Source organism: Hakea prostrata, chromosome 4 (assembly GCF_041222555.1).
Source record: "Hakea prostrata isolate BN-2017 chromosome 4, UWA_Hpros_2, whole genome shotgun sequence".
NCBI lineage: Eukaryota > Viridiplantae > Streptophyta > Magnoliopsida > Proteales > Proteaceae > Hakea > Hakea prostrata.
The window spans coordinates 7458253-7483511 of NC_142603.1; the positions used below are offsets into that span (position 1 = coordinate 7458253).

A 25259-nucleotide genomic window follows, 5' to 3' on the forward strand; every position below is an offset into this window, starting at 1 on the left:
ATTGAAATGTAAGGTAACAATTTGTTAGGAGTATAGAGATCAATTACATACAATCGAATAGAAAACATTAAAGAAAGAGACAAAGATTTTACCTTGGTTCACCTAGCTACATTCAACATTAGATTTTTCACTATATTTTTATTAAAACAACTCATCAAATGTTCTGTTACAGAAGAATATATATTTGCGTTTAAAAACCCTAAGTCATAGCTATTTATAAACCCAAGCCCAAATTGTAAAGAAACTTAGAAGCCCAAAGAAATTTATGGATGATGTCTTAACCCAGCCCAATTAATAGTTAATACGATGGGCCTAATCGCAGGCCCACAAGTTATTAAGAATCGGAGTAAGATTGGTGAATGGATTGGTTGCATTGAAATTTCCTTACCATAATTATTTCATTGAAATTTCCTTACCATAAACATTCACCCTGTGGGCTCAGTTTATCAAAAGTATTTACTTCCCAACTTCTGATTTTTTACATGCACAGATAGGTTACAACCCAAGCTGGGCATGGAGAAGTCTAATAGAAGGTCAACAGATCCTAGAAGAAAATTTGAGATGGAAAGTTGGTCAGGGCTCCCAAATAAAGATCTGGGAGGATAGATGGCTTCCTAATACACCGGGGGGGAAATTGAGATATGGTAAACAGGGTGAATGTTCTCTGATATGGGTGGCCAATCTCATCGATGAACAACAAAGATCTTGGAAAGAGGAGCTGTTAACCTTATATCTACACCCGCAAGATGCCGCTGCTGTACGCTGCATCCACCTTGGTCTTTTTCCCACTGCTGATACACTGGTTTGGGGAACTGCAAACACAGGTAGATTCTCTGTTAAATCTACTTACCATGCTTTAACTAATAGCATGATTCAGGAAGGAACACAACAGCCTTCTACCTCTCGTATCCCATATTGGAAAACCATCACACATTTTACCTGGAATATGATTTGGAAAGCACATTCTCTTCCAAAAATCAGAACTTTAATGTGGAGAGCTTGTGCTGAAGGTTTGGCCACTGGTGAAAATTTGAAGAAGAGACAGATGGTTGGAGATTTTTTATGCTCAAGAGGCTGTCAGCAGCTAGAATCAACAGCACATATTTTTCTAGAATGTGCCTTTGCACGCAAGGTATGGTTTGCTAGCACTTTCTCCTATAAACCACCAGACAACCAGCAACTTCAAATGGCTACATGGCTGGAAGCTGTGCAGAGAGTTCTTCCACGTGATAAACTAGAAGCCAGAAAAGTATTGAGTCTGCTTTTCTTTATTTGTTGGGAAATCTGGATTGCTAGAAATGAGTATATCTTCAACTTGGTGACAACATCTCCAACTGAGGTGGTTTCTAGAGCAGAGGATCTGCATCGACAATTCTGGAAAGTGAAAGAGGGTGCTGTTGGCAGGACATCTGTGCAAAGAGCTAATGAAGTTCAAATGTCAAGGACCACTTCTGATCCAGCCATACCCATGGACTACTATATAATCCAAAGTGATGCATCTCTTCTTAAAGCCCATCATCGTATGGGCTTGGGCTATGTGTTTTACAACAGCATTGGAGTCATGATAAAAGCTGTCTCAGCACACACTCAATTTGATACTCCCTTACTTGGTGAAGCATTAGCACTCAGATCAGCTATGATAGATGCTATTGGAGAAGGTTTCGAGCGTGTGGTGTTTCAATCTGATTGCACTCAGCTCATTAGACTTATTCAGAATCCGGTGAGTGAGATACCTTGGATCCTTGATCCTATCCTTATGGATATTCGGAAAATTCAAACTGATTTCCTTGACTGTAGGTTTGATGTTATCTCTAGGTTGAACAATGTAATTGCTCATGTCCTAGCAAGGAAGGCCCTGTCGATTGCGGGCTCGACAGTTTGGCCGCTTTCCACTCCTTGGCTATTTCCTTCAGCCTTGGCTTCTGCCCAGCCTTAATGAAAGTATTTACCAAAAAAAAAAAAAAATTGATTGTAACGGTAGGTAGGTCCACAATCCACATTATCCAACGAAGCCCCATGAAAGGTGTTTACATGTCGGCTCATTTGTTTCCTTTTGGTCATTTCATGAAAGGTGTTGTTAAAGGAGTGGATCTGGGAGACTCGTTCGCCTTCACCATGTTTTGCTTTCAAGATTTGAAGGTGACGCTGTCATCGGTTCTCAATGAGGTCCACATATGTTTGAAAGGTGTCCATGTAAAGAGAGAAAAGATTCAACTGTTAGATTAATGGAGGCGCTGTAGAAGCCAAATTTGGAAAAAAGTAGACTTGACTCCAATCTCCAGTTCTGTTACTCAATCTTGCTGCCACTGCTAGGTGTCTTCATTGTGTTACAGTGAAAATGACTGTCGGCAGGAGTAGGATAAAGTCTTCTCTTCTGAAGCCATTGATCGTCCGTAGTTATCTGAGATGAACAAAGCCAGGGTCAGAATGTTACTATGGCTCATCTCATTATCATATCAGTGCTTTCAATTAGTATTTATAAATATCAATAGGTTCTATGCCAATTGTATTTTTTTTTTTTTTAATAAAACCCATAAGCTACTAGATCATAACCAATCTAATAGTTGATATGACTTAAATACCCACTTGTCAATTTGTCATGTTTCCACAATCTCAACCTCTAAAACTTACTACCGAAGAAAAATAGAAGGGCAACTGCTTTTCTTAAATTATATTACAATCCTCAGACAAAAGTAGTTAAGATTTTATTTTTGAACTTTACTCAAAGTAAAACTTCCCCCTTAATTAATGTGTTTTTTCTGCCGGAGAAAATTTAAGCCCATTGTAGCAGTTATGGAGGATTTATTAGTAATGAGTAGTAATTCATTTTATGTACTTTCCAACATTTTTCAAGGAAGCAAAGTAACATTGCCGACTTCTTGGCACAAAAGGTTAGATTAGTGTCCTGTCTCGTTTAACCCTCACTTTTCGATCCGTAATTAATTGGGTTGTCGTTCTATCCATAGAAAAATAATCCGTCGAAGTCGCCGATTTATCGCGATAAATCACCGATTTTTTTTCTTCTTTTGTAATCTAAATCACCGAAAATTAACCGATATCTCGAATTTTCACAGTATTTTTCTCACAATTCTATAACGAAATCTTCAAGGTCAATATACAATTTTACCAATTATGCCCGAATGATGCAAGCCTCAAAATAAAATGTGTCAAATGTGAAGGAGAATCTACATAGAATAATTTATATAAATAATTCAAATTATTAAGACATTTTGTAACAAAATCTTCAAAATTAATGGACAATCTTCTCAATTATATATTTGTGATTTAGGTCTAATGTGTCTAAAAATTGCTTAATCCTCAATGCGTGCTTGTAAAATAAGATTAAAAGCAGGCTTACTCAGTGGTCGAGAAACCACCTCCAAAGGTTAAGTCAATAATGGATCACCATAGAGCTTTGGCTAATTGTAGAGCTTAATTGAATAACGATAATGGAGTGTTGTAAATATGTTTAAAACTTTATATAAATATTTATTTTAATTGTGTCTTTTATCCATGGTTTTATTTAGTCCCACATCGGGTTGAGAGGATCTGATTATATGGTTTATATATAGTAAGAGCCCACGTATTATTAATTTGCCTGAACCCTATATATATGACTTGGGACTTGGGCCGTGGGCTTTGATCCGGAAGACCCAATTTGTCATGCATGGCCCTATTCTGGAAAACCCACTACTGGTGAATACGTGGAGATGCCATTTGAGTGTCATGAATACGTGGAGATGCCATTTGAGTGTCATGAATACGTGGAGATGCCATTTGAGTGTCATGAATACGTGGAGATGCCATTTGAGTGTCATGCATGGCCCTATTTTGGAAAGCCCACCACTGGTGAATACGTGGAGATGCCATTTGAGTGTCATGCATGGCCCTATTTTGGAAAGCCCACCACTGGTGAATACGTGGAGATGCCATTTGAGTGTCATGCATGGCCCTATTTTAGAAAGCCCACTACTGGTGAATACGTGGAGATGCCATTTGAGTGGCACTTTCCTGTAGGGAGGTCAACTGGAGGTACCTTGCTGAAGAGAGTTGAGCTGCACAATTTGGGGTGTCTAAATACCTTAAAGAAAATACTTCATATACGTCTCAGCTCTAAAAGAAAACAATTACGTTTCAGCGTGCAGAGATATTTCCCCCTTCTTTCGAAATCAGTTGCAGTTTCCATGTATAACATCAAGTTCCTCACACTTACGCCATTTATTGATTCATCCCTTAAATTAGCCTAGACCAAGATCCTTGACCTGATCGTGGCTGAACCCAGTGTGCTATTATTTTATCCTTATTAATGTCTCAAAAGTTATTGCGCCAAATGTGGTTATGGAATAGTATATACATGAAATAATTTATAGAAACAACTTAAATTATGAAAGGATTCTATAGTGAAATCTTCAAAGTCTAATGGGTAATCTTTTCAATTATCTCTCAATGATTTAAGCCTCATAAGATAATATGCTAAATGTGGTTAGAGAGGAGAATTTGCATAGAATAATGTAGATGAAATAATTCAAATTTACAATTTATAGTGTGTTTTTTTTTTTTTTGGTACAAATGTGCTATATTAAGCCGGGGGATGGGGATATTAATATGCTCTCTTGAGATGACCTCTTCACCCTAGCTAACGACTTTGTTGGTTTCAACTACTAGGAAGCGAATATGCGTTAGGCGAGTATAATGGGTTTATTAACATCAAATTATGTTATATACCAAATTTAGACTCAAAATGACCTAAAATATCATTGAAATTAGTGGTCGAAATCTAGACAAAACTAACCAATATTTTGGCCAAAATATCTGCAAAATTCACCGATTTTCCAGCTTCACCCCCTTGTGAACTCAACGAATTTTGCCCAAACATTGCACCTTGATTCTACCACGAGTTTTCATACTGTTGGTTAAATTAGTGTATTTCTACAGAAAAAAAAAAAATTTCAAGCGGGATGAAATACTACGTCTCAGTATGGATGGTGAGATCTTAAAACTTTACCGAAAAAAAAAAATCTAAACTTGATAACCGTTGAAGCATAAATAAATGCCAGGAAGATTTGAACTGTGCGCAGTGAAGTTTCACACTTCACTATGACAGTTAGTCTGCTAATCTATCCGTCAACGGTACGTGAGTGGAGCCACCTGGCATATCATAATGCCCGGGACGATCTCATCCGTACGTTGAAAAAGACTTTTAACGGCAAGAACGAAAAACATTAAAAAAAAAAGAAAAAATCCAAAAAAACTAGGGCAAGGCCGCAAGTGGTACACTTGGAAACTTCCAAATTAGCTTAAATTAATAAAAACGGATTAAGCGGATAAGGGCACGTTCGTGAGAACCAATTAAGCAGAGCGACGGTCTCGTTTCCTTGATCCGAAAACAACAAATGCGTGATTTCAACGTCTCAGAAGCATTTCAATATTCGTCAGCACAGATATGATACTGGTTGCGGTTTTTGATGGAAGCCGAAACGTTAAATCTGGAATTGGTAATTGCTGTGGAGACAAGTAGGGTTAAAATATCCAAGAAAGGTGACAAAATGGTAGCGGAAGAAGGAGATCAGTATAGGGGGAAATAAATCGAACATTAAACGGTTCTGGTACAAATCTTGTCTTTCCCATTACTGCGTTACCGACATATCTTATTCCCGGGTTGCGCGTTTGGGTTTTCTTTTTACAACTTACCGGATCACATGGGACGTTGAAGGGAAGATTTGAGTTTGAATAAATGCTCTTTTATGAGACGATAATACAGATCGAAACGGATCAAGCTTGTCGTTTCCTTTTCTTTCTGTTCTCTATTTTCATCAGTTTTGAAGGTTTCTGTTGCTGATCTGAGAGAGTACTGCAGATGGGTTTTAGTCCTTTTTTTTGCGGTTTTGGTTTTCTTGGGAGATGTTAGGTGATGCACATTTCGAGAAAAGGAAAAGTGGGTTTCTGTTTGATTATACTCTTTTTTCCTGAAGGAGATTACAGATGGGTTTCTTCAGTACTATATTTGGGTTTTTCGGCTTAGGTTTGGGAATTGCCATTGGACTCGTAATTGGCTATTTTCTCTTCATCTACTTCGAACCTACTGATGTGAAGGTCAGTTTCTATCTATTCTCTTCATCTTCTACTTGTATCACCGTTTTGAATGATAAAGACAATATTTTGTTCTCTGGATGTTTTTGTTATTGTTTCTGTTTTGGTTTGTTTGATCTGTTTCAGACTTCAGAATACTTTATTTTGAAAATTTTGTGTTTACATGCACTTAAATTAAAACAGGGTTAAAAGTTTCAAGGAAATAAACACTTGGTATTATTTCTGAAAGTTTGTGGGTTAATCTCGAAGGATTGTTTGTCTTTCTTCGGTCATAGTTGGGGTCTGGAGAAGCTCTGGCCAGTTGGCTTTCGCAGGTTCCACAAAATGATTTTTGACTTTATTAGGCACGACATGTTTTCTCCTTAGTGTACTGATGAATAACAAGAACATATTAGTTAAGGGCTATATGGACTAGGGAGTACTGCAGATGTAATTGTACAGGATGTGGGAAGAAGAAACAAACTATAGCTTTGATATACAAAAAATCACTCTCTATATTCTTGGGCTTTTTGATCCAATTTGTTGCTCTTTTCTGCTTTGGGGTTCTTGGCAGTGGAGAGGAAGTCAGATTTAGCCAGTTAGTCGTTTCTAGTTCATCAGTGTGTAGTCCAGTTGCTCATTTCTTCTCACGCTTGAGTGTGTCATCACTTTGCTGCTGATAAAATCTGAGGAGAGAGGCTTGTATTGAAATAAACTGAGGGCAAGATTTTTAACCATGGTTCACTTGAATGTCTTTACTCTTGTGTATAGGAAATTATTAAAAGGTAAATAGTTTAGTTTTTATGTTTTGGCAATTATGCTATGAAATCGTACACAAATTTTACCTAGCCAATTCAGTCTGCACTCATCAAATTTCATTAGCCCTGGATTTAATAAAAAAAACTCTCTGAACTAGTGGTGAAAGATAAATTGTGTATTGCCAGCATTTTGTACCTTTCTAGAGAAAAAGAGAAGTTTAAGGTTCATCCTGGTTGGTGATGTTTCAAAAAGGAACCTGAAAGCAAATGCGTCTATTTTCAGGATGCTGCTGCTGCCCATTGCAACTGTTGGACAGAGAAGCTAATATCTGGATTGCCCATATGTCAATTTTAAGCCCCAATTCATTCGCTATCCGTCCTATCTATGATCCAGTCGCATATCCATACAGCCCTTCATAGTCATTTTATGCATTGTTTTGCTTCCTAGCCAATTCAGTATGGGCTGAAAATTCTCACATGGGAGGGACCTCGGGGTCAAACTGTCAAAAAAGAATTGGGCCCTATGGGGTTTGCAATGTGGAAAAGAATAGGTGTTAGTTGTAATCTAGTATTATCACCATTTGGGGGTTCCATAACAAGAGCCTTATAGATGCAGCATTAGTGGAAAGGTATAAGTGTATAACACCGTGAAGAATGGAGGCTCCAGAAGGACAATGGAAAGAAGACAGTAAAGAATTCGTGTTAATTAGTGAGATAAGGCATGGGGCCTGAATTAATGCCAATAATTGCCATACATAGAGTGAATTGCAGGGTAGGATTCATCTAAGCCATGTAATTAATTAGTTTGGATGGTGTTTTATTTTGTCAAAGATGGTATGGCTTCCTTCTCAAGGATTTCTGCTTGTGTATTGAATGGAATTTCTTTTTTATTTTGTTATTTGGGCTAACTGCCACCTGATGCTATGAAACATAGAGGAACATTGCCTCAGGTATAGCATGCTTATTGTTTTGGGGTTTAATACTTGACCTGGGCACTTGGAGAAATAATTTTAACTTTTAATTTTAAAATTCCACATTCCCATCTGGGGTGGCTAACAAAGAAGAGAAAAGCCTGGCTCTTATGCTTACTATAAAGGTTTGATGATGATGATGATGATGATGAGAGTCCTGGTTTTCATTATTTTAAAACTACGGATCTTCCTGTCCTGTGTCCCCCTTTGTGCATTTGGTTCTCCTTGCTTCAGTTGAAGTTTACCTATGTATAACAAAGGGAAAAGAATAATGAAGTTTGGTTAGTTTCTTGGGAGCATTTTTTTATGGCTTACTCTAGCTGTATTTTGAATCTTGAATTAATCAGGATCCTGTAATTCGTCCGCTGGTGGAGCAAGACTCAGAAACTTTGCAGCGATTGCTTCCAGAAATACCTCTTTGGGTGAAAAATCCAGATTATGATCGTGTATGTTGCATTTTACCTACTTTATTACTCAAAGTGTGTTTTTTTTTTATGAGAACTGCCTGAATAGTGTAGTTTCTAATTATCACTTCTATTTTATTTTTGATTTCATCTGAAGGTTGACTGGCTAAATAAGTTCATTGGAATTATGTGGCCTTATTTGGACAAGGTAATTGCATGTTTAAATGTTTAAATTTTTGGTGCCAAGATGTTTCTCTTTTACTGTTTTTGAGTTATTAATTGCATGTACTCTTTATTTAGGCTATCTGCAAGACTGTAAAGAATATTGCCAAGCCCATAATTGCTGAACAAATTCCAAAATACAAAATTGACTCAGTCGAATTCGAAGCACTTACATTAGGCTCTCTGCCACCAACTTTTCAAGGTACGTTGGTTGCATGCTGCTCTGAAGTAGATTATATATAAGCTGTTCTTATAGCTCGTATCAAAAGCACACTCATTTATATAGATTATAGATTTATTGCAAACTCTATCAAAGATCACAACTACTATTGGTTCTCGTCCACCAGATTGATACTTCAAGGAGGAAACCAAGTTTTAAGCCTTTAACCAGGTGATACTTAGATGGTTAAGTTGTTTTTCACTCATTAGTCATTCCACTTCTGGTCAATTTGCATCAAACCCAATACCAGAGTGGAGATCGGTGTTTGCAGCTTGAGGAAACCTAAATAATTCGGTGGAGGGGAAAGGGAAAGTAAATATCTTTCACAAGGCTAAGCTCTACTTGGAATAACAATTCTATTCATCAATTTGTTTTTAATACTTTCATCCATTTTTTCTCCCTCAGTAAGATGAATCTCTGAACAGAGTCCTGCCCTTGAGAGAGATGACTATGTTTACTGTTGTTTTTATATAAAATTGGAAATCCTTCTCTTTAAGGTAGCTTGAAACTCTGAAAGCATAATGTCAAAAAGTGCAATGCTTAAAGGAGTTTATATGTAAACAAGTCCTTATGGTTGTAAAAATTGTGACTTAGACTTTAGCAAAAAGAATTTTGATTCAAATTTTAAAGCTTTAGATGCATAAATTGTGCATTTGAAAAGACAGAGATCGTTTTACTTGTGAAAAAACTCATATTTTGGAGACATTGGTTTGCGTATTTTTGCTTGTGTGGTATTACCTTTCTATCTTTTTCTATATTTCATTCAATTTTCAATGAAATTGCATTCATATCCTGTGAATTGTTTCTCTTCAGGTATGAAGGTCTACATTACCGAGGAGAAGGAGTTAATTATGGAACCATCCCTAAAATTTGCTGCAAATCCTAATGTCACTGTTGCTGTTAAAGCATTTGGACTGAAAGCAACTGTGCAGGTAGTGAGGATGGTTTGTCTATGTAAGCAATTTAGCTAAAATTTTCAAAGAGAACTGAATGGAACTGGAAGAGTTCAGTTAACGTTTTCAAGTCTTCCCCTCGTAAGCAAACTTGGTTTTCTATGTTATTGTTATTGATTGTAGGCTTTGCTCATGGGTTTCAGGTGGTAGATCTACAAGTATTTGCTTCACCACGTATTACTTTGAAGCCATTGGTTCCAAGCTTTCCTTGTTTTGCCAAAATTTTAGTGTCACTCATGGAGAAGGTTTGTTGTATTATTCAAGCAATTATACTACTTTGGGAGTACTCAAAATTGGTTACCAACCCCCCCCCCAACAAAAAAAAAAAAAAAAAAGAAAAAAGAGGATTTCTGTACTTGTCACCAGAAGTTTCAACCTGGGATCTTCATCAAAGATGAGTTTCCAGCAGGAAACTGAAATAAGGAATCTACCTGATTGCACATACAAAATCTAAAAGAAGCACATACAAATATAGAGATGAAATACTGAATGAATCCACTGAGGCAGCCTAAAATCCACAGATTGAGCAGAAAAAGTTTCTACTGATTACCATGCTTGTTTACAGGGCCATAATCCCTCGCATAAAAGGCCCAACAACTAGACAAATAACAATAACAATTAAGGGCAAAACCAATCCTGAATATATACGGTGTAACATATACTGACTAGGAAACTGTTCCATGTGCAGACTAACTTAACTAAAATGATAAAGTAAATGCTATACTACACCCTCCCCATATTTTAGGCCACCACAAAAGAATTTTTTTCTTTCTTGATGGCTTGACTGATTGAGTTTCACTTAATTTACCCTATCTGGATTTTGAATTTCTTTTTGAGGAAACACCCATCTCTTGGACTGACTAAATGCTAGGTTTGGCCACCTGATTTGATTGCCTTTTCTTGACTCTATAATTATTGGTATTTCCTTGCAGCCACATGTTGATTTTGGACTGAAGTTACTGGGTGCAGATCTTATGTCAATTCCTGGTTTGTACAGATTTGTCCAGGTATACGCTGCCTCCATTTTAACTGAATATTGTTTTCTTTTCTTGTTGTAGTACTGCATTTTTTTCCATCCGATTAATTTTTGTTGATGAAAGGTATATGTTATCTCCTTCCCTCTTCAAATTTGCATTAGCAACACTGGTGAGGTTGGCTGGCTAAAACCAGTCACAGTTGTAGGGACTCTCCCCGACAAAGTACTAGGGTAGGTTAGGTAAAAGAATTCCACCCCCCCCCCCCCCAACCAGCACCAACATTGTGGCATACACTAAGTTATCTAAATTTCACTTTGTATTTTATTTTGAGTTGTAATTTAATTGGGGATTTGATACTGAATCCAGTATGATTTTGAGTCTTAGCTTCTAATTTGACTCCTGGTACTCTCAGGAATGCTAAGGAATGCTAATTAAACTTTGAATTCATACTTGTCTATCCACGCACTAGGCTAGACATATATGCAGCAGCTCTTGAATAGCCAACCATGATTTGATGAATAAGAGTTTTTACTCTGGTTATTGCTGCAGCTTGTATTAGACTGTCTCCCATTTCCCAACCCCCCCCCCGGGACAAACAAATTTTTTTCTTCTTTTTCTTTAAGCAAGCACAAAGTTTCTACTTGTGATCATCTTGAATTGTCATTCAAATTGCTGGAAATTCTTGCCAGATAAAGACAATCTTCAACTATTCAAATCCAAACCCTGGTTATCTTCTTCTAATCCTTTGATTTAATACCCCATCCAATCAATAATTCAGCCCCAAATTCCCTTTTCAAAAACCCAGAAGCCTTGGCCTAATTTTCTGTTTCTTCTTCATTTCCAGCACTATTCCACCAGTAAAACTTCAAGAAATCTTAACTGTTGGTTTCTCCTCCACTCAGCATAACTCTGTCATCAAACCCTAACCCACCCTAGTTTTAGCCTAAAACGCTTTGTTGACCTAACCAAATTTACCAGTTCATCTTCTTTCTTTTTTTTTTTTTTTTTGGGGGGGGGTTGTGAATATTACCAGTTCATCGTAGATCCTGGATATTGGCTTCTGGTTGGTTCCATACCAATCTAGGAGCACATTATGCCCAGAAGACCAATTATGCTGCCATCATCTTTAGTTTCAGCTCTATAACGAGCTGAGCTAAGCTCAAATAAGTGTTTAAATTTCAACATAATTGTAGCGCCTGAGAATCTAGGAATATCTCCAGCTTCAACTTTGTGTTTGATATTGTTGTCTTCTTGATCATTTGGTATACTTCACCTGGTGAAGAAAAGCCAAAAAGAATGATTTTATAACCTTTAACATACTGATAATTAATATTGCAAGATGAGATTTTTTGTCCATGTTACGGAGTGTTAAGTTTAGTACTGTTTCATGTGAGTTCCGGGGGGGGGATCCATGGACAAAAATCAGATGTTTAAAATCTGAAAAATCTTCTTGTTCAGATAATTTTCATTTTAGGAGCAAGAATGAAGATAACTTCACTATGAATGTGGTTTGACAGTCTGATCTAGAGAACTCACATTGTGTTACTGGGAATACCAATGGGTCATTAATGAATCAGCTGATCTTGTAGGTAAACCCAGAGATATGCAGCATGTCATTGTGTCATATAACTTGAAAACTCCTCATCACAAGCAAGAATGTTTTTTTTCCTAAATATATTTAATTTAATTATCATGTTCTTTTATTTTTCTTTTTTTCTAAATATATTTAATTTAATTTTCATGTTCTTTTTTTTTTTCATTTCTTGGTTTCTCATATGACCATTTAGAATGCATTTTCCTGCAGGAGCTAATCAAGGATCAGGCTGCGAATATGTATCTATGGCCCAAAACGTTGGAAGTCCCAATTTTGGATCCGACAAAGTAAACCCTGTATTTATTTAATATAAATGATGTTTTATATCTGTAGCAGGCTAAAACCTTGACATAGTATTCTTGTAATGAATTTTGCAGAGCAATGAAGAGGCCTGTTGGGATTCTCCATGTGAAGGTTCTACGGGCGATGAAGCTGAGAAAGAAAGACCTTCTTGGGGCATCAGATCCATATGTTAAACTGAAACTCACTGAGAATAAGCTTCCATCAAAGAAGACAACTGTAAAACATAAGAACTTGAATCCTGAATGGAATGAGGAATTTAATATGGTTATCAAAGACCCAGAGTCCCAAATTTTGGAGATCAGTGTTTATGACTGGGAACAGGTATATATTCCATATATCTGTTTTTTATTATTGAATTTTGTGCTTTCTTGCATTGCTGAAGCTATTACTTTTCCCTAGGTTGGCAAACATGACAAGATGGGTATGAATGCTATCCCTGTAAAAGATCTGACTCCTGATGAGCAGAAAGTTCTGACTCTTGATCTTCTTAAAACTATGGAACCTAATGATGTTCAAAATGAAAAGTCACGCGGGCAGATTGTTGTTGAAGTTACATACAAACCTTTCAAAGAAGAGGATATCCCAAAAGATTTTGAAGATTCAAATACAGTGCAGAAGGCCCCTGAAGGAACACCAGCTGGTGGGGGTGTGCTTGTGGTTATTATTCATGAAGCTCAGGATGTTGAAGGAAAGCACCACACAAATCCTTACGCAAGGATCCTTTTTAGGGGAGAAGAGAGAAAAACAAAGGCAAGTTTATTGTGAATTTATTGTGAATGTACCACTGGCATAGTAGCAGTAAATGGGAACTACTGGTCTGAGAGGTCTGCCCTGAAAGAAAAATTAAGAAAAGAAAAAGTGAAAAAAAAAAAATCTAGACTATTCCTATTCCCACTTTTGCAGTGCTGCTTCCTTTTCATCAGTTGCTTTGGTTTTTGAATATATATCAATGTTCTTTTATGTTTTCCTTCGTTGCTTTTGGTTTTTGAATAAGTATTAATGTTCTTTTATGTTTTCTTTCATCTACCTTATTCCTTTTTGAATATCTATGGTTGTGACTTGTTGATTAGTTCGGTTATGATGCTTTTTCACCCATTTTAAGTTGATGACTCCTGAGTTTTCTGTCCTTGCAATTCTCAAGTCAGTTTTGCTTATTTGAGATGTTATTAAGTTAAACAAATTTGAGTCAGCTTTGGTAGTTATAGTCATATTGTCTTAGTTTAATATTCCTTTCATGTATTGCCACAGCATATGAAGAAGAACAGAGATCCAAGATGGGACGAAGAGTTTACATTTACACTGGAGGAACCACCAACTAATGATAAATTACATGTGGAAGTAATCAGCACCTCATCAAGGATGGGTTTACTTCACCCCAAGGTACAAAACTATCACTTTTTGGCTTCTCAGTTACAGAGGACATTACAAAGATCCCTAGTGGAATTGATATGTGTTTTGCTTCTGGTGGAAAGGTTTATATTAAAGCTACTGATCACATATTTGTTTTCTATTTTTGAGCTAGGACTATTTCAAGAGGTTTCTCATTTGTTAAAATCCTCCACCTACTGTATCTAGTGGTGTGGGATGTAGCTCTGCCTTCTATTCCTTTTTATTTTTATTTTTTCTTACTGATTGATTGATTTCAATGGAAAATTTTCCATGTCCAATCAGGAAACTCTTGGCTACATCAACATTGGCCTTGCTGATGTTGTCAACAACAAGAGAATCAATGAGAAATATCATCTCATTGAGTCGAAGAATGGAAAAATCCAAATTGAGCTGCAGTGGAGGACATCGTGATGGTGAGTTTGGTTGGAAAGTCACTGGCATCAATGGCATTTCATTAGTGTTTTTTTCCTTTTCCCAAGACTGAATCAGATTGTTTGTGCATTCCAACAGTAGTAATAATGAAATCCAGAATTGTCTTTCCCCACATTTGTAACTAAAGTTGTAGAGAATTTTTCCAATTGGGCTGTTGAGTGCGATTTTCAGCTTCTCTCCATCTAACAATATATTAATTTGATGATCTGCTAAAAATACACACTGAACTTGAACTTGAACTAGAATTAGAGACTTGTGACACCCAGGTCAAGAAGTTGGTGCTGAAACTTCAAAGACGCTGAGATGTTTAGGTGGATCCAGAAGCTGTCTTTTCTATGAGGAACAAAAGTTAAGCTGTCAATGTAAAAGACATTGTCATATTTGGGCCTTGAGTAGTGTAAACCAAGATTTTTCTGTGGGTAGCCTTTTGGTTGAAAAAAGAATGAAAAGCTTTCAATCATGTTCTTGTACGGGTACTATCCAGTGGTTGGAAAAGATAAAAAGAATACAAGAGTACCATGGACAGGCTCTGCACAACATTATAGTTCGGTATAGACAGATATGAAATGATTGAATTTGTGATTGAAAATGGATAAATTGATCATTCATACCGGAATTTGGTTTTATGGTTTTATTCAGAATGTTTCATGATAAGGTTTCTCTAAACAGAAAAGTTAAAAACAAATGAATGATAAGTACACTTGGATCCTCATGCATGCTACCAAGTGGACAGCTCACTCGTTGATTGGACAGACAATCTTTCTTGGGATTTGAAGTCCACAAATAATAACCCCTTGAATCGAGTCCGGATTGACTACCCGTTTTGTGTTCACCGGTCAGCTTTACCATCATAAATACAGGGACCAGGAGTTGGGTGATGGGTTTATTTTTTTATTTTTTACCTGTGGGACTACAAGATTTGTGGTGGTAAAGCCATCGGGAGCACAGACCTGACGGGGTGAATCCCAAATCAACTCCCTGTGATTCTATCCACTGTTTCATGCTGCATATTCCATCCAAATTCACTAACATTTGTACTAAAAGAATATTTTAATTTAAAGTATTAAGGGCCTGTTTGGTTACATGAATCTAGAGATTTCAAATCCCTGGATTCATGAATCTGAGAATTATACCCGTTGGTGTAAAAATCTCTAGATCAGAAATCTCCGTTTTAGTGTGTGGTCAAAAAAGCTATACAATTGTACATTCAAAAATCATGTCGATCAAATAAATTTTGGATGAATTCACTTATTCTACAACAAACACTTAATTTTATAAATTATAACTCCATAGATTTGAAGTCTATAGATTTGAAATCTCTAGATATTTGAAATCTCCCGACTCATGTAACCAAACAGGCCCTAAACAAGCTGAGGGACATTTTATTCTATTCAAGTTTGAAATTTGAAAAATACACTTTACTGTAGTTAATGGTGTTAATTTGGTTGGAATCCGGTTGTACCTACATGTAAACGTAATATCTTGCAGGGCCTGCAACAGCTTGTATCATATACCATTTTTCCCATAGTTAATAACCATAAACTACACCTCCAGGAAGAGAGAAACCTCACTTGAAATATAAAATCCACCCCATCACATGGATGAAAGGATAGCTATTTACTTAAAGAAAACAAAACAAAACCAAACACAAAACTTCACTTCTGCTAGACCTTTAATTACAACTCAAACCCACTCAATCATCTCCATTCTGTCATACCACTCTTAAGGGTAAGCCTCCTCTTCATCCCTTTCAGGTTGGGGAATGCCTCATGATGCTGTTAGTATCTTGGTTTCACTTCCACCTCGCTGTACACACAGACCCATTCCTTCAAACTTGTCATCAACCAGAGCAAGGTAATAACATCTTCAGGTCACTTCCTAGCTGATTAGTCTTCGGGTTGGACACAGATTCGAATGCATGTATGCATACATTAGAGAAACCAGTCATTGCCTGAAACACATTTGGTAACCCCATTTGCAGGTTATTCAGTGTCATTGCCCTAGTAACAGTGACCAACTTCTCATGCTTTGTCTTCTCTTCTTCTGCTTTCGTTTTCAATATTTCCACCTTCACTCGCTTCTCTGCCACTGGGTCACGTCGTCTACTGTGAACTTCACTTTCAGATATTGAAAATGGGCCATACTTGCATTCTAAAGACTTCAGTTCCCCGCCTTTCTTCTCAAGCTCCTTGGATACAGCCTCCGATTTCTTCTTCTGCTTCTGTTCTTCAGCCTGTTTAACCACAACAGCATGGATAACAGTTAAGAGGCTTTTGATTCCCTCAGAGGCCACATTATCTGGAATCCTATCCACTGCTAGCTGCCATTCTTCGCAGAGAGAGTAGATCCCTGAGTTCTGTTTTGGATTAGTCAGTGGATCATGGCTGAATTGGAATAGACTGAGACGGAGCCACCCTGTAAGCGAGTGGATGTACTCTCGTTGGGAGTGGACAACATTGCAGAAGGCTTGGTGCCATTGCTGGACCTCAAGCTCCAGCTGAAGAGTGGATTGCCGCAGAATCTCCGAAGTTGGGTCTGTAGTTACCATGGTTGTGTTGAGGAACTTCAGCTGCTCCACGATATGCGTTTGGACCTGGTGACATTCATACATGCTTCTCCACATGGACATTAATCTGCAAATCCGATAATTGCATCAACATATGTCTTTGGTTCATGCAAACATCAATTTATGTAAAATAAAGTTATCAACAGAAACAGCCATCAAAACAACAAGGTTGAATAGAAGATTCAAAGCCACAAAGTAGTACCATAACTAAGAAGTATACAACAGAGTGTTGTTCGAATCCCAAATCCCAGCTATGGGGTACACACACAGAGAGGGGACAGAAGCAACAATACACAGGCAGGTGCAAGTAGATTTAGTTACAAGCTTTATTTAAATATTTTGGGATCCAATCTACCCTGAATCTCAACTAAATTCACACAACTGTCCTGTCCTATTTTTATATCGTTGGCAGTTTTTATTATTACAGAGTGCTCTTGTTGTGCATGTATAGGTTTTATGATGTAAGAAACAAATAGCAGAGATGCTATGATTATAAGACCTCCATCCAAGGATTTTACTATCTCTAATTTTCAACCCACCACAACTTCTTACTAATCCTGCAGTTCCTACGGGATAGGATTGGGCCATTTGACTCTTTAGAGCCCCTCTTTTTCTTCTGTTTTTCTTTTATGATTATTTTTAATCACTTGAACAAGGTGGCAAGAGAAAAAGCAGCAAGAGCAAGCTTCAAACAACCAGTCACCTCCATCCATGTCTTTTACTATCTCTAATTTTCTACCCACCACAACTTCTTACTAATCCTGCAGTTCCTACGGTTGGGCCACTTGACTCTTCAGAGCCACTCTTTTTCTTCTGTTTTTCTTTTATGATTATTTTTTAATAACTTGAACAAGGTGGCAAATGAAACAGAAGCAACAGCAAGCTTCAAACAACCAGTCAAAGTCAAATTTGTTCTCAGGTGGGTCAACACAAAAACATTAGAGTTGACTTTGACAAGTCTGATTTCTATGGCCTACTTTTTTGCAGGATAAATCAGTAAGGTCAACTACATAGTCAAACAGAATGTGAACAAGGTCAAGAACACTGACCCATTCACAAGTTGGAGGAGTTGCGGATAGAGCTCTGTTTCCCTCAATCTTACGATTTCAGCAGCCGTAGTCTCTATGGCCTGAGCAGCTACAATCAATCTAGACTCCAATTTTTCGATCTCTTTCTTGTTCTTCTCAGTTTTCAAATAGTCAGAACCATTCACCTCTTGCTTCCTCAACTGGGCCACCCTCTTTTTGTGCTCTATCTTCATATTCTCAGCATCCTGTAATGCCAAAAAGAAAAAGAAAAAGAAAAAGTGAACTCTGTATCAGTTCTTGTACAAAATCAGTAAAATAGTGTTCGAAAAAAGTGGGGAAAAGCGCAATAAAGATGGGCCCTTTATTCCAAAGGGGATACAAATTTGGAGTTCCCACCAGGAAAATAAAGGGAACGCAGGAAGAACTACCTTGACCTCCTCAAATAGTTTCTTCTCCCAAGCGTAGAGTCGCTCAATGGTGGAAGAGTGACTGCTGGTATGAAGACCTCCACCACCGCCATCAACTCGAATCACCTCTTCTTCCAATCTACCTAAACCGCTTGATTTTGAATTCGAACCCCAGGTCCACAAAGGACTCAGATTCTTTCCACAGTTATACACTTTACCTGCAAATTCCATAAAAAAAGAAGAAGAAGCAATTAGGTTTAGAAGGGTATTAAAGCAATAATAACTGCAGAGATCCAATAAAGACAAAAAGGACCACCAACCAGTTGTTTTCTGGGTAGAAAGATTAAAATTTGAAGCTTCTAAGATCAATGAGACATGAGACCCTGCATCCGCAGCCTTGAGAAAATACTCATCAAGCTCCTTGATAATCTCAAAAAGATCCTTGCTGTTCCTTGAAACCACCATAGCGAGCTCGCTTGTGGAGTCCTTTGAAAACCCACTAACAACAGAAGGCGGAGCCGCAACACTGGCTGAAACATGAGCGGTGGCGACTTCGGATCCGGTGGTCACAGTAGTGGCTTCCCATTCTTCTTCTGTAACGGACCTAGACGATGAAGGTTGAAATGGGTCCCAGAAATCCCAGCTTGAGGAATGAGGTGGTGGAGGCGGAGGAGGCAGAGCAGGAGATGCGGTGACAGATGTCCAGTTGTCGGAGCTGGGACTCATCGAAGGAGGTGGAGGCGGTAGCGGCGTTGGCCGTGGTAGAGGTGGTGAAGGGAGCAGTGGAAGCCGGTTCTGGAGATCGTATTTGCTTTGGTGAAGATTAGTTTCAACGCTGGCGAATTGAAGCAGAGCCGAACCAGTACCTCTGAGTGACCGCACATACAGGCTGTGTGCTACAGAGAATGCCTGACGAGCCTTCACAAGCTCCTTCATGTATCTTCTTCGTGCCTTGCAACGCGAAACTATCTCTTCTTTCTCTACTCTTGAATAACAGCAACCCATCCTTTTGTTTTCTTCTCCTCTGTGTTATTTCCTCCCTCTCAGAATAGTAAAATGGCTCCTGATCACCGTGATCTGTTTCTACCAAGAACTGGTTTTCTCATCTTCTTCTTGTTTAACACTGATCTCTGTTTTTGTTTTCCTCCTCAAACTTCCATTGGTACTATCTACTTTCTATTGCAAATGCATGTCTACTCTGTTTTTCTGTTTCTTTCCAAAGCTGCATCAACAAACGAAATGGGCTTGGATTTCTTCTCGCATGACTTTCCCTTCTCTTCCACCTAGAAAGCCTCTCTCTCTCTCTCTCTCTCGTCTCTTTTTCTTCTTCGCCCAAGAAACTCTTAAAAAAACTACAAACCCATCAACAGTTTTCACCCTTTTCTTTTCATCTAAATAAAAGCCTTAAAAGCTATTTTGATGAATCTTGAGAATCCTTGTCTTTTTAGTTGTATCTGTCTATCTGGGGCTCTGAGACAACACTGGCTTCTACCATTTTCTGCTACTAAACGTAGTTGGACCGCATGTGGTGGTGTGAGAGGGAGAGAGCGACCGAAGAACAGAACAAGAGTGAAGATTCGTATCGGGCAGGGTGCAAAACATTAGTTTATATGGAAAGCTTCACGTACTATAATACCCCTAACATCTATCTAATTCCCCGAAAGACCATTCATGATTCTTACAGATTCACCCCTGTATAGGGGCTAGTAACGTCTGATCCACTTTTCAACGGGAATACGAGATAAATTCGGTATATATCACTTCTATTCTGGAATGTCATTTAAACGAGGAATATTTTCTGGGTCATTTTAGTTGAGGACTCAAATGGACGTTATAGTGTTGCCAACTGGGTGGTTTTTTCGGTACTTTCTTCCGTTTTTTAATAAAAATTTTATTTAAAAAAAAAAAACCGTTATGGTAATAAAATTCTACCAAAACAAAACAAAACAAATTTATGGGTAATTAAAATGATAATTAATTTAATTTTCTTTTTGATAACTGTAAAACTAATGCGGTTTACATCTTGGAAATTGGGTTAGAAGCTTAGAGCGGCGAACCTTAGATATTTACATCTCAACCTTTCGGGGGAAAAATGGTACGGTTTCGGTAATTTGGTACGTATCATTGTATCAACTTTGAATTCGGAAAATCAGAATCGTACCATCCAATTTTATATGGTATGGTTTCAGTATTTGTAAAAAGGTTTGATAGAGTTTCGGTATTAAATAAGTGCAGAAAAACGGTTTAAATTCGGTAGCTAGTGTGGTATAATTTTGGTACAAATGAACCCATGCCACTTTTGTTATTAGTTCATTAAGATCATAATGAAATTGCAATCAAACAATCGATAGAATATGATATTAATAGAGACAAAGCAAATAAATCTAATAAAAGGAATGAAGGACGAAAAATTGAAACATAGAATTAGGGATATGGTAGATGTAAAGTGTTTTAATTGTAAAATTATATTTATATCCCTTAGTTTGGTACGGTACCAATTCGGTACGGTTTCAATACATACCGACGATATGAGTACCTGAAACCGGAACCGTATTGAAGAAATTTGATTTTGGTACATATTGTACCGAATTTTGAACCGTGTGGTATGGTTCAGTTTTAGATGGCGCAGTCAAAGGGTTTCAGTACGCAATTGGACCCTTAGGGTGAGGGCTCGACTTCAATGCGTAGTTGCGCAGCATTGTGTTTCTAACGGTCGAGTTGAGATCTCGATCTCAATCTCAACCTTTTCGCTGCAAGTGTTGCACATTAATTGCGCAACAGCCAAGCAATTTCCAAGGGATGAACCATATTCTAGAATAGAGTGTCTTGCTGATAGAGATGTGCTAAGCGTGGTCTCTGGAATAATTTTCAATGTAATTGGCCATTAATTAGATCACTCTTCTCTAACATGAAGGCATCAACCATCACTTCTCTCCTCATTTTATCCCCATCAACAAGTGAGACTTGGATATGGAAATTTCACTATGAAATCAGCTACTACACACTAATACAGTCTTCCTTGTAGGGATTTTTGTTCGCGGTAGAGCGGATATCCTCAGCATACTGCCGCAAACGCGACATGTGTCCTTTTAATATCGGACGGTCAGAAATAAAAAGTGTTATAAACGTAAATATAAATTTTTATTTTACACTTTAGGTTTTAAAGTTTTTAAATTTACAATCAAAATCCACCCTCATCGGACTCTTCGACTTATCCTACTCGTCCTTTGATTCTTCGTCAAGCAAACTGATTTTGATCTTCGAGATGTCCCTGATGTTGAGAAATTATGACGATTGGATTTTTGAGAGATATTCTGAAATTTCCATTATTGATTTACCACAGATGCCAAGCAACCGAAAACCTGAATTTGAGCAACCTGGAAAGCTTGGTCTAGCTTTGTCAGTCTAAGGTCAGATTTCAAAGCTTTGGCCTTCTTTCTTCTTTCTGGCTGATTTATTTTTTCAGTTCTTATCTCGCCTTTGAGATCTAAGTCTTCTGATGATTCTTTCCTAACGGTGACGCATTTGGATTGATTTGTATAAGAAGATGAAGAACGAGTTAATGGAGCCTGAGGTAGAGTGTTGAATATGTTTGTGCATGCTAAATGATGTTAACGATAAATGATGTTAACGATCTCGTTTGTTTCTCTTAATGTTAATTGATGCCATCGGTATGCAGATTGCGTGATATCAAAACTCTAGGTCTTCCAATAAAAATTAGGTGAAATTTGGGAATATCTTTGCTAGTAATGGATTTTTACTCGCCAATGGTTCCTATGGTTCTTGTTTGTTGTGACCACGATTCGATTAAAACAAATGACAAAGAGATTAAAAGGCTGCAAAGAAATCCTTCTTTGTTGTCTTCTGCTGGGTCAGCTACTATTCCTTCTCTTTTATCTCCTCTTCCCCTGTACCCAAAAATCCTTCTCGGTTGTTGGCTATTGGGTTTCTTCTCTTTGTTTCCCAGGTGAAGATACAGGGTATGGAAAAATCTGCTGCGTATCCATGGCTTCGAACCCTGCTGTTGATCATCGTCTTCATCTTTGATCTATTCGCCTTTGGTCTTGCCGTTGCTGCCGAGCAGCGTAGAAGTAAGGTATGTAAAAACCTAAAGTGTTTGATTGTAAATTTAAAAACTTTAAAACCTAAAGTGTAAAACAAAATTTATATTTATGTTTATCTCAGTTTTCATTTCTGACAGTCTGATATTAGAAGGACACGTGTGGTGTTCGCAGCAGTGCACAGAGGATACCCGCTCTGCCTTGAACAAAAATCCATGTTTATATCACTTTTCATTTCTGACCGTCTGATATTAGAAGGACATGTGTCGCGTTCGCGACAATACACGGAGGATACCCGGCTCTGCCGCAAACAAAAATCCTCCTTGTAGGTACTAGCTAGAGCTTTCTCTTCCTCCCAACAGCAGCTCTGGCCATCAATAGGAAGCAGCCAACCGATAAAAAAAACGATATGATTCAAACGATAAATCAAATAAATCAGGAAATTTCATACCCTCAATTGAATTGTGGAGGTTTTTTTTCTTTCTTAGTAATTACGGAAGAAACTTCTCTCATCAGCTCGACAGCTCTTCTTTCTCTAGGAACCCATTTGGGTGTTCTTAACGTCAATTGTTTCTCCAAACAGCATGAAATTGTTTTCTGTCAATAGAAATTTGAAGTTCTACTTAAAATCTGGGGAGGATTTTATCACATAGATGGAATACAATTCGATACATTCAAGAAGGGTTATTATTTGAAAAAAAAAAGAGGTAGTAGAAGTTGATTTTTATCAGTAATTAATAATTTAAACCCTTAGAGAGACCCTAGCATGAAAATTAGCCAACAAAGGCTAGTTAGTGTTCTGCTATCTGTTGGTCTAGATGTTTATATGTTAAAAATATTCAAATATATTTTTAATCCAAAAAACATTGAAACACTTTTTTTACATATAAAATTCAACATCTTCAAAATAAAATTTCAAATTTACTTCAAAACAAATGGACCAAAAGAACACAAATACAAAATAGCTATTTAACAAAATTCACATACCAATATGAAGAACTATGATAATTTTTATTATAGGAATCATTATTATTATTATTATTATTGCCCTCTATATTATAGCTTAATTGCTAATCAAATCCTCCAACGTTTCGTGCCAAGAAACTGGCAAGATTACCTTCATTTGAAAAAACCAAATGTAATATCAATTTTTTGCTCTTATATTCTTATCATTTTGAATTTCAAATAAATGAATCCTAATGAAAAAATAAAAACAAAATTTTTAAGACTGCTTTAAAACTTTTGAAACATTATAAAAATGCAATAACATCAGTTAATTAAGACAGCGGCAAGGGCATCAAATTTTTTTGGAATAAGAAGCTTGTATTAAAAGGGTAACTAAATAAGAGAAGCTTGTATTAAGGGGCATCAAATTTAAGATTGAATTAGCAATTTAGAAAAGCAGTAGATTGAGATAATAATTAAAATCTAAATATTATGGTTAGTAATTATCTCTTTAGTATCACAGGTTAAAGTATCAGTTCGTATCATATCATATCGGCTGATACGTATCGATATCGCAAGTCTGTGATATGATGTAGACCGACACGTATCTAAACTTTTTCCAAATTTTCTCTTGCTTATTTCAATGTATAAGCCGATACATGCCGATACAATGCGATACACAATGATACATACCCATAACTATAAAATCAGTTTAAAAAAGGGGAAAGGTCTGGTCTTATGATGAGCTACAGACTTTTGCATTTTTTACTATTTGTGACTAACTTGCCAATTGATATTGAATCTTGTAAATGGACAGAAATTTAATGAATTTGCACATTCCAGAACTTATGAGAACTTAATACTCAGACTGAAGAATGTATTATGTCAAAAAATAACTTCCAGACCCCTTAGGCCTTGAACATACACTAGAAGATGCATTTGATATTAATTTGAGCAAACATGTGAGGTGAAACCTTGAATCTTTGAAGGCATGATCTTCTTCAGGACAATCTGCAAGCCATACAACTAGTAGTTGCAAGATAATGGGTTAGGCATATGAAATTAAAAGATGATTTTTTGTTGTTATGGTCACTTCTCTGTTCGAAGCTGTTATCATCTTCTTAAAGCCCGCAAGGATTCCTCCATCTCTCAACATCCTAGTACAGCAAGAGTAAGTTCCTTAAATACCTCTTCTTCTATATTGTGGAAAACAATTTGGCGGTGTAAGACTGTACCCAAGATCTCTAGATTCTTGTGGCGTGGAAGTGTTGGAGCTTTGGCGACGGGTTACTCACTTCACTATCGGCATATACCAGTAGACCCATATTGTCCTCGTTGTGGAGATTTGGAAACTATAAATCATATTCTTCTTGGGTGTCCCTTTGCACGTGCAGTTTGGCATGGATCAAATCTTGATTTCTCCCCACCTCCTGGTACATCACTTAGTTTGAAGGATTTCATTATAAGATGGAAAGATCTTGAATGCAGAACTAAGGAGCAATTTTGAACTTTCTGTTCTTTTGCGTTGTTTATTCTTTGGCATCTTTAGTTGGCTCGATGTCATTTGGTAGACGCTCATGGAAATTTACCTCTGTTAGTTCTTATTACTAATATTAACAGAACATTCTCAGAATTTCAGCAGCATACAATTTCATCATCTTCCATTTAGCAAGGAGCGTATTCTCCTTTGCAGAACCATCCTAGATCTTAAGCAATTTTACATCCATCATCTACTATGTTGTCCAATTGTTTCACTATTGTTGGGGATCAAGATTTTTTTGTTGCTTTGTGATACAAGTCTATCTCGGGATGGTAATACAGGAGGCATTGGTTATGCTCTAGTCTCTTCAACAAAGGAGGTTCTTTTGGCAGTCTCTCAACCTCTACAATGATGTGATTTCTGGTGAAGCATTAGCAATACGTTAAGTCTTGATGGACGTTATTGATCGAGGTTTTCGTC

General features: G+C 37.3%; 3 protein-coding genes across 4 annotated transcripts; 2 read left to right on the plus strand and 1 right to left on the minus strand.

Moving 5' to 3' along the window:
- Positions 1-306: 306 nt before the first annotated feature.
- Positions 307-1936, plus strand: LOC149017536 (uncharacterized). The gene is made up of 2 exons (XM_089153005.1): positions 307-330; positions 491-1936. The coding sequence occupies exons 1-2, from the start codon at positions 307-309 to the stop codon at positions 1934-1936; spliced, it is 1470 nt and encodes a 489-aa protein (XP_089009131.1).
- A 3393-nt stretch (positions 1937-5329) lies between these two features.
- LOC149017537 (synaptotagmin-1-like) lies at positions 5330-14895 on the plus strand. The gene is made up of 12 exons (XM_089151858.1): positions 5330-6093; positions 8146-8244; positions 8360-8410; positions 8503-8626; positions 9458-9576; positions 9741-9842; positions 10530-10604; positions 12379-12455; positions 12546-12792; positions 12871-13221; positions 13720-13851; positions 14143-14895. The coding sequence occupies exons 1-12, from the start codon at positions 5983-5985 to the stop codon at positions 14269-14271; spliced, it is 1617 nt and encodes a 538-aa protein (XP_089007984.1). The 5' UTR covers positions 5330-5982; the 3' UTR covers positions 14272-14895.
- An 839-nt stretch (positions 14896-15734) lies between these two features.
- Positions 15735-19796, minus strand: LOC149017538 (pyridoxal-phosphate-dependent serine hydroxymethyltransferase, putative (DUF632)). Of its 2 annotated transcripts, XM_089151861.1 has the most exons (4): positions 18614-19796; positions 18315-18511; positions 17908-18131; positions 15735-16925 (listed from the first exon to the last, which is right to left on the minus strand). In XM_089151861.1, the coding sequence occupies exons 1-4, from the start codon at positions 19296-19298 to the stop codon at positions 16133-16135; spliced, it is 1899 nt and encodes a 632-aa protein (XP_089007987.1). In that variant the 5' UTR covers positions 19299-19796; the 3' UTR covers positions 15735-16132. The 2 variants fall into 2 exon arrangements, with proteins under 2 accessions (XP_089007987.1, XP_089007986.1); XM_089151860.1 differs by having other exon boundaries at positions 18315-19796.
- Positions 19797-25259: the final 5463 nt, after the last annotated feature.

Bases quoted from the DNA above. Each gene is read 5' to 3' on its own strand.
- LOC149017537 (XM_089151858.1), top strand. From the start codon at position 5,983: ATGGGTTTCTTCAGTACTATATTTGGGTTTTTCGGCTTAGGTTTGGGA. The intron at 13,222-13,719 runs GCAAGTTTATTG...GTATTGCCACAG, and splicing joins GAGAAGAGAGAAAAACAAAG to CATATGAAGAAGAACAGAGA. The intron at 13,852-14,142 runs GTACAAAACTAT...ATGTCCAATCAG, and splicing joins TGGGTTTACTTCACCCCAAG to GAAACTCTTGGCTACATCAA.
- LOC149017536 (XM_089153005.1), top strand. From the start codon at position 307: ATGGGCCTAATCGCAGGCCCACAA. The intron at 331-490 runs GTTATTAAGAAT...TTACATGCACAG, and splicing joins GCCTAATCGCAGGCCCACAA to ATAGGTTACAACCCAAGCTG.
- LOC149017538 (XM_089151860.1), bottom strand. From the start codon at position 19,298: ATGGGTTGCTGTTATTCAAGAGTAGAGAAAGAAGAGATAGTTTCGCGT. The intron at 18,132-18,314 runs GTAGTTCTTCCT...TTGGCATTACAG, and splicing joins AACTATTTGAGGAGGTCAAG to GATGCTGAGAATATGAAGAT. The intron at 16,926-17,907 runs GTCAGTGTTCTT...TCGGATTTGCAG, and splicing joins CTCCTCCAACTTGTGAATGG to ATTAATGTCCATGTGGAGAA.